The 14807-nt window shown below is 41.3% G+C and overlaps 1 protein-coding gene across 1 annotated transcript; it reads left to right on the top strand.

The window, feature by feature from the left end:
* Positions 1 to 590: 590 nt before the first annotated feature.
* Positions 591 to 13772, top strand: hoxc4a (homeobox C4a). The gene is given in 6 exon segments (XM_069689125.1): positions 591 to 1289; positions 1797 to 2151; positions 10961 to 11031; positions 11034 to 11106; positions 11472 to 11644; positions 12656 to 13772. Coding segments are annotated over 6 exon segments (1632 nt in total). The 5' UTR covers positions 591 to 853; the 3' UTR covers positions 13180 to 13772.
* Positions 13773 to 14807: the final 1035 nt, after the last annotated feature.

The following is a 14807-nucleotide window of genomic DNA, read 5'->3' as shown; positions in this document are numbered from 1 at the left end:
AGTCCCATTTCTTCTACGTTATTAGTTTTCAATTAAAAGTTGAAGGCCGATTTTTTTTTTAAATAAAAAATCTGAAAGAAAAAGGATATGATTTTAAAATAAGTAAATATCTCATCGTTGAATGAAGGCTTTTGCGTTCCTGTCCACTGTTCTCCAACATTATAAATGATCAGACCCATTTTCAAAATTCAACCACACCTCCAGAGCATCTCACCTCCACAGTGCTCTCTGACATTTAGACTGAAAACCTATTAAATATTAGTGCTGAGATGGTTTTAGGAATAACACTTTACAAAAGCGACACAGCTCTAATTCTTAAGTGGATCCACGGACTGTAATCTGTTTCACAGCTGAAGAGCTGTTGGTAAAGACTGTCTTCATTAATTAGCAGATAACCTTTACATAAGGCGGGCAAACTAACAAAATGATTGGTTTGCTATTGTTATGCCTTATCCTTGGCAAACCACCTATTGTCCCTTTGAATAAATGAGACCAGTGCATTTTGCCTGTTTGATTTTTTCCTTGGTCAGCAACTAGCTACTAGTTTTGTCCCCAAGATCAATTGCCTTGGTAACAGAACCAGAGAGAGGGGGGGAGAGAGAGAGAGAGAGAGAGAGAGAGAGAGAGAGAGAGAGAGAGAGAGAGAGAGAGAGACAGAGATTTGTGCCCACAATGGCGACTGTAGGTATGCTAAATACCTCTGGTTCCTTATCCGGGAACTACCTCTTACTCTGCTATTGGGCCATTGGGTCACGTGGTAAAAGTAACTTTACAGGGCTGCTCGCAAGTAGGAGGGCTTTATGGAGCAGAAAAACGACAAAGCTAGAAAAATTATTTTCCACTCCAGAAATTAATGATCATGAGCTCGTATTTGATGGAGTCTAACTACATTGATCCGAAATTTCCTCCATGCGAGGAATATTCGCAAAATAACTACATCCCTGAGCATAGTCCAGAATATTACAGCCGCGCAAGGGAGTCTGGCTACCAGCATCACCATCAGGAGTTATATCCTCCGCGGGCGAGCTACCAAGAGCGCCAGTATAACTGTGCAAGCATCCCTGAACCTGACACGCCAAGGGGACATGGAATACCCCATTCGGCGCACCTACTGACAGGGAAAGGGCAACCTGCTTCATGTGAAACCCCACAGTTGTCCATGTCCCCCGCCACCCCACCGGCCGCTACCTCCGCCTGCAACCAAGCTACCCCGGAGCATCCAAACAGCACAGCCTCCTCCAAACAGCCTGTGGTGTACCCATGGATGAAGAAAATTCACGTCAGCACTGGTAGGCAACTTGTGTGTTTATGTTCCCTGCTCTCCTCATGCTCCTCTCTCCCTTTCCCTCCCTTTATCAGTCCCTCTGACTCCCATCTCGTTGCCAGCCCCTGCTCCGATAGCAGGGAAGCCTTTGAAATGGCACAATTGAGGCGGATTTACGACTCGGCATTGGTAATTACACCCACCATAAATTTTATAGCCGAGGTATACTCAGGGCAGCCGTATCACCATGTGGCTTCTGCTGTTATGTATTGCGCGATAGAGAGAGGGGGAGAAATGAATAAGAAAAAAAACTGAGCTTTGTAATCTTGCATTAATAATTTAGCTCATAGTTGGATGTGAGTGTCCTCTCATTACGCTGAGAAGTTCTTAACTTCCCATTTAAATTTCTCAAACAGCTAAACATTCATATCCAATAAATCTTTCCAGCCATATCTCAGTTGAGGCCATTCTTGTTTACCCCTCCTTTCCTCCCTTCTCTGTCTCCCTTTCTCTCCACTTCTCCTTTTTCCAGTGAACTCTGGTTACAATGGGACGGAGCCCAAGCGGTCTAGGACAGCATACACCCGGCAGCAAGTCTTAGAATTGGAGAAGGAATTCCACTATAACCGATATTTAACTCGGCGGAGGCGCATCGAGATCGCACACACCCTGGTTCTCTCCGAGCGACAGATTAAAATCTGGTTTCAAAACCGCAGGATGAAATGGAAAAAGGATCACAGGCTCCCGAACACCAAAGTGAGATCCTCCTCCTCGTCCTCCGGGTCCAACACAAGCTCAGCAGCCGGCGCTGTTGCCGCTGCCTCGGCCACTAACACTGGGGCCCCCGACGAACTCACCGGAGCACAGCATGGCGAGGATATTACCAGGTTATAAAACCACGAACCAAGATTGGGGGTAGAAAAAGAACTGGTTATTTATAGAACAATTATATATTTTGTTTTCGTAGCTATCTTGTGCGGTTTCCTTTAAGTCCAAAGTTATATAAAATGCATGTTATATAGCATGGATTACTGCGAATACCGATGAATTATTTTTACGTGACACAGGGTTTAATTTATTTGAAGTTCAATTAAAATGATGTTTTTTATTAAAAAAAAAAAAATGTTTTGAATGAAGGAAGAAAAAGTAGAAAAAATATACATTTTATCAAAATGTTATTGTGGGCCATTCTTTTGCCCAGCTGCCCAAGGTGAAATGCACAATCTATTTATTTCAAACAACACTGGAAGAAAATCACTATAATGATAGTTATTTTTGGTATAAAAAAGCTGGAACACACCATTGATCTTGAACTTGTATGTTTAGGATAAAAAACAATGTGTGAATTACCTCGTGTATTTCAGAAACAGGATTTTGATTTACAATTTAGTTTTGTGGTGTTGATGTTGTGTTTAGACCGTTAAAAAGCAGATTATTGTGAAATGCAATAAACGGAGTTTAGTGTATTTGTGCTAATCATATTGGTCAATAAAGCAGTGAGTGTCTACTAGTTTTACATACGTTTGGTCGAAGTTCATTTTAGGTGACATGGGGGTCCACTCTTGTAGATTGGAGTATCTAAGAAGTACACAGATGTGTGAGGAGTCAACATTTCATGCGGGAAACAAGAATCACTGTGTTTTCGGACTGTGTTCATCAACCCTGCTGCTCCTTTTTGTGTCTGTAAATCAGCAGTGTGTACAGACATACTGTGTGTGTGTGTGTGTGTATGTGTGTGTGTATGTGTGTGTGTGTGTGTGTGTGTGTGTGCGCGCGCGCGTGTGTGCGTGTGTCTGTGTCTGTATGTTAAAGCCTCACTCATCATTTATTGAAGTTATTTCTAAACTATGAAAATGAAATAGTTTGCGCTGTGCTTTACGTGCAACCTAATCAGTCTGAAGGGCATTCAATTAACAGACGAGCCACTGAGGCCCTCCAGTTCGCACTGCACTGTCTCTGCCAGTGGTACAAATGAAGCTCTTTGCTTCTTCCTCCGTCCTGACTTGAACACAAACATGCATGCGATTAATTTAGAGAACATTTTGCAATGTGTTAGCCATTATAAGTTGTTGTGAAAGTATTATTTATTTTGTAACATAAATCGTTGCTCTGATTTTTCTATAAGCCTCTGCGCCCATGCGACTGAGATTTACAATGTAAAAAATAAATCAAAAATAAAATAAAGTCGTGAACTGCAGGTAGATTTAACATGACGCGTCGTGTGGTCTTCGTTAAATGTCCCAGTGAAGATGGTGGTGAAATAATCACTGGCTGACCTTTGTTATCAGGCTGTGGAGCAGTGCCCTCGCTATGAGGTGGAATGCTGATGTTTTCTTGTGTGTTCACTGTTTGATTTTTGCTTGTGTAAACACTTTGCCACATTTGCCTGCTGTTTCCCCAGTGGGCAGTTTAGACCTCCACAGTATGCAGCTCCCGAGAATTCAAAAACCTACAATCCCCTCCCCGCCCCCCTCAAAAAAAAAAAATAAAAAGGGAGAAATGGTGCTTGGTGCGTCTCTGTGCAACGTCATCGAGCGTCTTTCATCTGGCATGAGAACCAACACAGTGCAGGACTGTTTACGACATGTAGACCTGCTGGACTGATACAACAGTCTGAGAAAATAATATCGTTCAATCTGCACCCTGAAATGTCTTCAGACTTTTGTTAAGACGCCGTTTTTTTTTTTCGTTTTTTTTCCTATTTTGGGTAGATCTGCGCTGAAGGATTTCAGTTTCAACATGACTTGAAGCCAAAGAGGCGCAAGAATTTGATAGATTATTAAAATTGTGACATGAATAGGTCTTATAAAATGCCTTGCTTAGTGGGAGGCAAGGAGAACACAAAAGGAAGAGGTATTCTCCATCATCAATCTTTCACTGGAGAGCTTTGTGTTATGTTCTGGACAACAGCCCTGACAACAGCCAGTTTTGATCCTATCAAATATTATGTAGCAGCCTGTATCCTTTACTACTATTCACAAACGTGAGAGTTAAACTGGACTTGAAAATGGACCGTTTTAACTGGACCAAAGAGGGTACAATCTGCTTTCTGAACGGGGCTTTGGAAAGACACTTAGAATAGTGAAGAGACGGCGCTGAAAAATGAATCCACAAGCCTTTATGTTGCTGGACAGATTAGAGAAATTAATGTGCTCGCCGCAGTCGCAGCATCCCTCCAGCCCCTTTCTAGGCCCTGTCGCCTCCATGTCGCGAGGCTGAAAAGGTACTTTATTGAAGTTTGGGGGTGAAATGGGAGAAGGCCGAGTTCACCTCGAGGACACGTTTTCTGTCCCATTAGGCTCATTTCAGTCTGGATGGCCGACCTCTCCAACCCTGTGACCTGACTCACTCTCTATACGTGTACCTTCTGTGTGCGCCCTCGATGGTCCCCCTTGGCCTCGGCTTTCTTTGTGGACTTTTCTACGTGGTGCCTATAGAGAGGCCTGCGGCGGGGCATCACTGAATGTGCTGCTCCCTTTGTTAAGCGGGGTGACACCGGACAGTGTTGAACTTTCGGACAGTCCTCTTCTCTGCAGCCAGCAGACCTTCAGGACTTCCAAACATGCGCCTTCTCTAATTGGAGCATCTTACGGTTCTGTCTGAATGTTTTGTGGTGACTTTTACCGGAGTTACAGAAGTAATAACTAGTATTCATTGTTGCAATAATCTTTTTTTTTTTTTTGCAATATTTTTTTCGAGCCTGTGTGGAGAAAAAAATAAGGTTCTACTATTATGCTACCATTATTTTTGTTTTATACACTCATATCAAATGCTTGCTTACAATTTCAGTGCCATTAAAAATAGGCTCAATATAAAAAAAAAAAAGCGTCCGTTTTTATCCAGTGATTAGTGTATTCCCTAAAGTCTCCCCCAAAAAAGGGCAGTAAAAATAGCTGCACTTTGGTGCGGTCACATGACTTGTGCGTGACTTAAGAGAATAACTGGTCTCAGGTCAGCACTTCCACTCAAAAGCAAGCTGCCAATTATAGGTGTTTCTGACAGTACTGGGACAGTTGGTCATTGTGATTAGTTTATGGACAAGGACCTTCAAGTTTCCACTCACAAAAATCCTTGCAAACTTTCAACGTAGACTCCCCACTTCCCAAAAACTTTTAAGTTTTATCCACATGCAAATTTTTTTCTCACATGGGAGAAAATGAAACCTACTTGGCGTATGCTGACAAATTAGGAAAAAATATAAGGGATGTTTTTTTTTTTTTTTGAGCATTTTCCTAATACAGTAAATATTGGCGATTGTTTATTGTTTATTTTGAAAGTCTTCCTCTGTGTTTTTGTTTCCTTTAAAGTATTATGATCCTCTCGAAATGTATTGAGCAACACGTCTGATCTTTGTGGTCACGACAAAATGTTCAGCGTTGATGGAGAAAGTATTTGACGGCATGTCTTCCAGGATAAACAGTTGACACTGAAAGCCAAACTAATCTCACTATCTGTCACTCGAATGTGATAATTCATCCTTTTCCTTCTCCTGTGGCTACAGGTGAAGCTCAGATTACACTTTTAACAATGAAGAGAGACGTGCCTTTTGTTTGTGCTCTTGTAACTGAAGGTTTGTGTACATAAGGCTTAATTTGAATGAGCTTTGCCAAATAGTTCAATAATACACCTGTATGAGGCTTTGTGGGATTTATCATATTCTGGGAATAAACAAAGTGAGATTTATAGTATTTCTATTTAAACAAAAGCTTGCGTCGTTTGTCGGTCATAAATCAGTCCCAGGCTTTTGTTGTAAAGCTTTTCTCTAATTCTCTGCACAAGGCAAAGTTTGTATTTTTTTTTAATTTTTAAATATTTATACAGATATCTATCATCATTAAATTTAAGGATTGAAATCATACATTGTAAACTTCACGTTTATTTTTCTGTTCTGACATAATCTAAGTAAACATATAATTTGTTAAGTCTATAAACTTCAGTTATGTGGTTTTACCTGTCAGAAGATCATTAATTAAAAATAAGATCTATGCGTAAAGGGTTCATCTTTTGTCTTCTTCTTATTAATAATAATAATAACAATAATAATAATATTCTTAAAGTTTAGAATAAAGCATGTCGATTTTCATTTCAATTCAACTATTTACATTTAGGGAGCCTTTTGGCTTAAGCTGACTGTGGAGTAACTGTGAGAGGAGTTGTACTTATTCTTAACCTCACCACCTTGCAGGAATATCGTGTGTTTTATGTTTGAAGTTCAGTGTTTAAATTCCTCAGCACTTACTCAGCTCTAACTGGTTTCTTCTCCGACTTGAGACTGTTGAATCACACATGATTTTCAGCTCACATTGCACCGCTGCAGGCTCCCCGTGATTTATGAGCACCGAAGGCGAGGACTCTCGCTTGGAAGATATAAAAACTTTACACAAACAGCCATCGAAATGTTTGAACAAGAACAAATACGAAACCAAAATGATCAGCTGGTCCGACGCATGTAGTTTATTACCTGCTTTTATTGCCTACACCGGGTTTTAATACAAATGTTTTTACAGTCGTCTCAGGTGAGTGTCTTCTTCAACCTCTTTGGTTGGCCAGAGTATTGTTATGGTGTAGTGTGTTTAAACGGCAGCCATGGCAGCTGCATAAAGGCGGAGAGTTGAAACAGGGGTCACGCTGCTATTTTTCAGGGACAGAGAGGCTGTCTCACATTGACCAGCAGTGGGTGTGTCATAAATCCGTAAATCTCTCTCTCCCATCCGTTCACTCAGGGGAGCAAATGCACCAGGCTCTGGTGTGTGTGTGTGTGTGTGTGTGTGTGTGTGTGTGTGTGCGCGCGTGCGCGGCAGAGGTGGAGCTATATTAATTTACATAAAACTGAATTTTAAAAATCCATCAGAAATGTTAAAATGATTTACTGTCAGCGCTGGCAAACATTTGGAGCAGGGGACGACAGAGCAGCTTGGATCAACATTCTGCAGACTTCACATCACAAAGGAAATGATGGCATGGTATAAACCTACGAGTATACTTTATGTCATCATAACGCCTCGCTGAGAAATATTTAATTAGCCTATTTGCTGCATCGTTGAGGACCTTAGAAATTACAGTCATTTTCCTCCGTTCAAGGTGTCACCAGGGGCCCAGGCAGTCGCTAGATTGAGTTATGATTATGTGATTCACTTTTCATCAGCAAAAGTGATCTGAATATGCGATCCTGAGACTATAGATCCGCAATTATGAAGCCTATAGGTTAAGTGAAATGCGCTTTTTATTTGATTTGTTCTCCGAAAATGATTCTCCGGTGCATTTGTGAGGCCACCAGTTGCATTTCTGCTGCAGTGATGTTGTACTTTGAGCACTAACAGGACTACCGCTGCAGTTATATTTACACATGTCGTTAGAAATATAATATGCAACAGAATGTTACAATCAAAATGTCACCCCCTCCTAAAATTTAAAAATACAAAAAAATACAGGATTTTGCATGCGATAATATATATTAAAAAAGATGTATTAATATTTTCAGTGCTTTAAAACAGGCCTATAATAGGCTATATCAGAATCACTATTGACCAGGTATGTTTACACATAGAAGGAATGTCACTACTGTTATAACTTGCTCTCATTACACATACTCAGTAACAGACATAAATAGACATATAAAACATAAATATATATATATACAGCTAAATATTACATGAGGAGCAAACGTATGGGCTTTAATTGTTGAGATAATCAGTCAGTACTTAAGTGTAAACCAGATCTCAAGAGTAACATTTAACAACAAAAAATATCTCCAGTTTTATAAGCTATAGCATACTTTGAATTTATGACTGTATTTTGAAAAACATTTCTTCTGAGCAAGACGTCATTTCCTAATTTTACATCTTCAAAAGGAACTCCTTTGGCTCAGGACTGCAGGATTTATGCTTGCTTCCATTCTCCAGGCCAGGATTTACAGTGGGCTGCTGTATACGGGCCCAAATTAATACTCTATGTTAATGCACAGACTTATACAAAAGTCGGGACTTGTTTGGGAAATTGACAATGTGTGTCTTTTCCTCACTTATGAAGTGCAGTCTGCAAACTCTAGTCCTTTCATTTCACTCTGCATTGTTTACAGCAATATAGGGCACCGGGCCCATAAATCTTCTCCTTGCTCTGCCAAGACAGCGCCATTTGTATGCACCGTTTTAACCGACAGCATCCTCTGCCCATTAACGTCTTCTCCCCAGCCCTCTCTCAGTCTCCTCTTATCTGCCGAGCTCTGTCCCCTGGAAATACATTAACTGATGCGTGCCTTCTTTGAGCGCCGAGAAACAGTTATGTTTTTAGGTGTGGCTGAGGGATATATATATTACATAAATGTAGAATATATGTAAAAAGAAAATAAAAACATAAATCTGTTGCATCCGCCCGATTTCCGCCGCTCGTGCGCAGCTGCAGATACTTCCCGGTCTCCTTGCAGGAGCGTTTTCTCAGTGCGTTATTGGAATGAAAAATAAAAAGTTTATCGACAATTTCCTTGGTTGTTTGTGTCAGCAGGCGAGAGAGCGCAGAAGGTAAGGAGGAATTGTAAAAGGGTTGACACCCAGAGCGACCGGCGCGCTTTTGTGTGAGAGAGAAAAATGATTTATTGCCACTGAGGCGGTTCAAACAGAGTTCACGGAGAATTGTGGTGGAGGCGCGGAGGAGCTAAATTATGGTCTGGCTGAGCTACTATATCATAGATTCTATCTCCAATTCAGAGAGTGTGTTCAAGGGTGTGAGGTAAGGAAAACAAAACGAATTTAATTACTTTCCCCCCATTTCACCCAGTCTTCATGTACACTGCCTGACTCACCTGATGATGATGATGATGATAATAATAATAATAATAACAATAATAATAATATAATCATAACAACAGTAATAAAAAAAAAAATAAGGTCATGTTACAAACAAATGCCATATTTTTGCTCTGCTCAACATCAACTGAAACCAGTTTAAAAAAGACTAATCCTGTCCAAAGTCTTCATCACTTGTCCAAAATAAAAAAATCCATTCTTCAAACTAAACTTTTAACATTTTACACAGTTAAAAATTGTGAATCAATAATAATAATAGCCAAATGAATGTAATTTAATGTTGAAACCAATAAGATATTGAGTATGGGGTTGAAGTAGTTGCATTATGTCCTTGTTGATGCCAAAACAATAAATCTATTTATTAAAAATAAATCTAAGGACGTGACTCCACTCTGGAGGTTCAGGTAAAACCTCGGTGATGATGGCAGCAGGGGTGAAACTGAAAAAAAGAGGAAGGCTCCTCTCCTCCCAAGCTATGCAACCCTGAGTGTATAATCCATCACCTCCGAGACATCTAAAGAGGGTTTTCTCGACAGCTTTGTTGTAGTGAAACAGCAGAAGGATCTTATATCTAACGCCTGCTTCAGCTAAGATTGATACTGGCCCTGAATATGCAGAACTCCTCTCGTTTTGGGACATGGTTTAAGGTGCACTATTTAAAATTTCGTGATTGATTCAGTAGTTATTTATCCATTTTGCATACATTTGTGGATTGTTAAAATTAAACAAACACATTTTATGAGGTTTTTTTTGTCTCGGTGTAACTTAGTTAGGCCACAATTGATGTAGCTTTTAGCCAAAATAATTTCCCGCAAAAACAAAAATTTATTATGGGGTTTTTAAATGAAGTTGCAGATTCATATTTTATTTAACAGTATTGCGCCTTCATAGCTTTGTTTCCAGGTTCCTTGTAAATGCTCGGCAGTGTAGCTGCAAAAACACGCACATATGAGCTCGACACTGAACATCTTTTGTCCACGCAGTCGTGCTTGAAGCGGGATTTCGCATCAAAAAAAAAACACAACAAAAAAAAATCCTGTGTTTGAGTGTTGCCTCAGAGCCACCAACGGCAGCGCTTGATACTGTACAGTGATGCCTGATTAATTCAAATGCTTTGAATCCTCCTATAGAAAAAAAAAAAATCTTAAATGATTGCCTCCTTTGTCTTTGTGTGGCAATGACTGTCAAGCCTTTGTTTGACCACTCCCAGTGAATCCTATTAAGCCAAAGCTACACTTCCACTCCGACAGTTAGAAGCATATGTTGTTATTTAAAGGCAAATCCGACGATTTTTAATGAGCAGTTAAAATAGTTGCAAACAGAGCTATCAAAAATAATGATTTCGTTTTACAGAAGAAAAAACAAAACTTTAAAGCCTCTCGTAGCATAAAACGCGGAGATAAATACACTATCGTTATTTATAGTTTTCCTGGAGGAGGGGGGGGGGGATAGCCTACCACAAAATGCAATTTATTTAAATTTTATTTATATCTAAAATTTGACAGAAAAATAATGAGTTGTGGTCAAGATAACCAGTTATTAACCGCACTATTCCATCTCACAGACACAAAGCCTACTGGAGCGCGAACTCCTCGCGTTGTATTTGATAAAAACCTACCACCAAAAAGTTCAGGCTGTGCAGCTGCAAACGGCGGCTCCTTCACATAAACGCGTCCTGTCAAAGTATTTACAATTTTACCACAATCCTACGCTCAGTTTCTAATCAGACGTTCCTCACCACACGTGCAATCTTTGTCTCCCCCCTCTCTGCCATGTTTCCCCCTCTCCGTACAAACTCATCTCCCTCTGTCTCTCTCACACTGATAACACAGTTGTTGCCGTCTATTCATATTCCGTTATATGTTTTTTTTTTTTTTTTTTTTCATCCCTGTAGGGTAAAGAGAGGCAGGCTGCTCAGAGAAATGTCTGAAAAAATATGGCAGAAGCTTCTTCGAGCGCCCCAAGTTGCCAGCGGATTACTTTTCAAATCCAGAGCTCGGTCATTGGAGGACGGCCACACGTGACTACGGCACCCTTCTGGTAAATATTATTCAAATGTTCCACATGGTTACGCCAAGTGCTCTATCCTGCACGCCTTTATGCATTCAGGTTAATTGTGATCGGATATTAGACAGATAGAAGTCTTCTCTTTACTACTGCTGAGGGAATCCTGTTTTTATTTGAGACAATTTGATGAGCTGGGTCCATGGACCCCCAACAGTCTGCCCTCCTACTGCAGCTGCATGGCAACAGTTTTGCAATGAGCTCTGGACAAGTGCCAAAACTAAGCACGGGTTACAATGAAGAAGAAGAAGAAGGAGGAGGAGGAGAGGAAGAGGAAGAGGAAGAGGGGGCCAAGAAGCAGAACTTAATCAGCAAAACATGACCTCCTCTGCTGCTGTCAGTTCCAGGTTGAACCCAGATGAGCGGTCTGAGTGCCCACTGGAGCCGGTGGGTCACTGCCATGCCAAGGGCGAGCTGGACCTCCAGAGCCGGAGCTGCAGCCTTCTCACCATCTGCCGCTCAGGAGTAATTTTTCCCTGGATGAGTCCACGGACAACTGGCTCTGAACAATCTGGTAACTGGTTTTGTTTATTATCAGTATCTTTTAAAAGCTGCAGCTAAATATTTGCGACACAAACTTCATTAGGTGCTCTGCAAATATAAATTCATGACATGGTCCTTATTTGTGTATGGAGCGTGTGTAACTCAATACTGATGCCACTGCCAAACAGCTTGCAAAAGTTACTATTCCATATACTGTTGCAGCACAGTTAGGCAAATGTCAGTATCATGTTCACAGCATACAAACACTGCTCTCCCTGTCCTGTAGTGGAGAAGTAATGTTCGAAACAGAAAAGCTGCAGCACAAACACTTCTGAATTCTGTCAATCTATGAACAAAAAGTGAAGTGTAGCTTAATCTGTGTGCATTTTACAAAATAAAACAATTTTGGATATTTTCTAATAATGCCATTATTTTGCACCTAAAAAGGGAAACACCGCTGTCTTCATTCTACAAACAAGCTAGCATGTAGCAGGGAAACCGCCTCCCTTTGTGGTGGAGTACTGTTAAAGAGTACAGTTTTCTCTCTGAGGTCACTGTAAGGTCTTATTAAGTGCCCATTAACCCCTGCGTGTTATATTGTTAACAACAGGGCCCTGGTATTGCTCATATACATGTCAAATTAATTCCCTAATGGTGGTTATTTTCAGTGGCGGTCCCAAGGTACCTTTTAAGTGACTGAGATGGGGATTTGACAGGTCTGCTTCCGTGTGTTGCTCTGATTAATGTGGCCTGTCAGGCAGCCGTAGTGGCGTCAGATGTTTCCCCCAGACTGCTTCTTCGGGAGGTAACTTTCCCTGAACACATGACACAGTAGACAGCCAGTCTTGTATGGTGTCTCAAGCATGAGTGAATGCACAGGAAGAGCTGAGGGCTCTACTTGCTCCCGGGGTTGATTGGCTGAGGATTAACACAGGCCTTCACCGCCACTCGAAGGCTTCCAACATTTCGGGATAGATTTGTTGGATGTGTGGCACTTCTTTTTAACGCCCTCTTCTCCTTCATGCGCTTCCTCCATCATCAGTCAGCGGCGAGGCACGTGGTCCATCCGGCACAGGAAGACACAGCTTGAGGAGGGAAAGAACAGCCTTCACCAACAACCAGCTGCTGGAGCTGGAGAAGGAGTTCCACTTCAGCCCTTACCTGGGTCGTCTTCGGAGGCTGGAGATGGCCGCTGGGCTGCAGCTCACTGACCGGCAGGTTAAGATCTGGTTCCAGAACCGCAGGATGCGGTACAAGAAGGAGCACAAATATGGAAAGGTGACCGACTTGTCCCAGCGCAGCCTGGCCTCTAGCCCGAGCTCCTGTGCGGACCACCAGAGGTTTTCAGATGCATGTGTTGTCAGAACTTCCTCCTCCGTCCTTCACTCCATGGATTATGATTCCTCTCTCTTCGGCTCCTTCAGTGACAGCAGCAGCGGTCAGTGTATTCACCCTGCAGACCTGCCCCATTTGAACTGCTTACTTCCATCTGTTGAAAATGGCCCACCGCCCTCCTGTACGGGCGGAGATAGCCATCACCACACTGGCATTTCAAACTGGCCCTAGGGCCCCATAACAGCCATCCCTTCTGTGCTCATCAAAACCTTAATCATACATCTTCTTTCACTTACTTATGAAAGACTGGAGGATGTCTGATCAGCAGGGTCGAAATCCCCTGAACACACCGTTTCACCACTCGTGAAAGATTTTAATTAAACTATATGAACTCATTTTAATTAAAGAAGAGCTACAGCGATATCATTTGTGTTTCTCAGGCTGCAAACTCGTTGCTCATATTGTCCGTACACAGCATGCACAAGATATTAAAAAAAAAAAAAAAAAAATGAATTATGTTTTTTTTGCTGTAATTTTGTGGGTCTAACATTTTGTATTGTTGCATGTTTAATGCATGTAGGAGTCAAGACTGTGTGAGTTTTATACTTGCTTCTGTTGTCAGATTATAGCTAAGTGGTTGTCATATTTTCTAAGTGTCACATTAGGCCTGTTTTTCATTATGTACTGTAAATAGCAGGTTGTTTGTGTAAATTGTTTGAACATGAAATGGGCAGAATAATGTTCATATTGAATGATGTTATATTTTTGTTCAAGGCATTAAAAGGATACGGCAAGTCTTTGATACCCTTCTTGATTAATTGAGATGTAATGTACTGTACATGCTTAACAAATGCATTTGGGAAAAGCTTGTGTGCAACATTTTTCCTATTCATTGCTGATTACAATTACATCTCTTCCAGCAGTTTTTTATGATTAAGGATTCCTGGAGTAGATCCCAAATGGGAAAAATGAGAAAGATTCTGTAATCAAATTAAGGCGTGCTTTGGATTCATTGAAAACTCCACAGTATTGTGCATTCAAGTTGCACAATCTTGTCACATAAGCCTCTCCCTCGCTTCTGCCTCCGAGTTCCACACCATTAATCATTGAGACAAGGCAGTCTTTGCAGCACTCCAACCACAAGCTCTGAACCCACTGGGCACCATGACAAGATCTCCTACCTCCTCCTTCCCAGCCTTTGCCTCTTCAATAGCCAAATTGTAGTGCTGCAAGTAGGGGCTGGCCTCCCTCTCAGGGGGCATGTTAGCTGCGTAGCGTAGAAGCCCTTCCAACATGCCAAAAGGCCACAAGAGACCAATGGCGTTCAATCACGAATGACAACATATTATCTTAAAGGACAATGACAAGACTTTGTTTTTATTTACTGGCATCCACTGTGCCTTTGTAAAGTGTGGATTCTCAAATGTAAACTGTGTCATGGAAACATGTATTTTTTCTTTTGCTATTTTCTATTTCAAAATTTTCACTCTCGCAAAGCAAAAAGCGGACATTATGCATTTATTTGACAGAAGTGGGTCATGTTCTCCTGGGTCTCAACAGTTTTACATGTCAAAGACAGACAGCGACTTGACATGATGAAGGAGAGCGGACCTTCTCTCACACTTGATATGTTATCAAGCCCATGTATCAATATACTAAACAAAACTGCACACAAATTTTGTGACAGCTTTATATCAGTGGCCTTACTGTAAATGAGCTGTCACAGAGGACCACTGACAGCTATGAAATGGGGGCGGTAACAAGGAAGTTGATCCCCTAGTGGTTCTGGATAGATTGACTTCCTGCTCCTAATTCATTACTTAATCAGCCTCTGGATCAGCTGTCGTTTGGTAATATAT

The sequence above is a fragment of the Brachyistius frenatus genome, unplaced genomic scaffold (genome assembly GCF_029030835.1).
Source record: "Brachyistius frenatus isolate BFR_SWC_R1_liver_20210118 unplaced genomic scaffold, ASM2903083v1 Contig_6, whole genome shotgun sequence".
Taxonomy (NCBI): Eukaryota; Metazoa; Chordata; class Actinopteri; family Embiotocidae; genus Brachyistius; species Brachyistius frenatus.
This window is presented reverse-complemented; position numbering and strand designations above follow the sequence as displayed.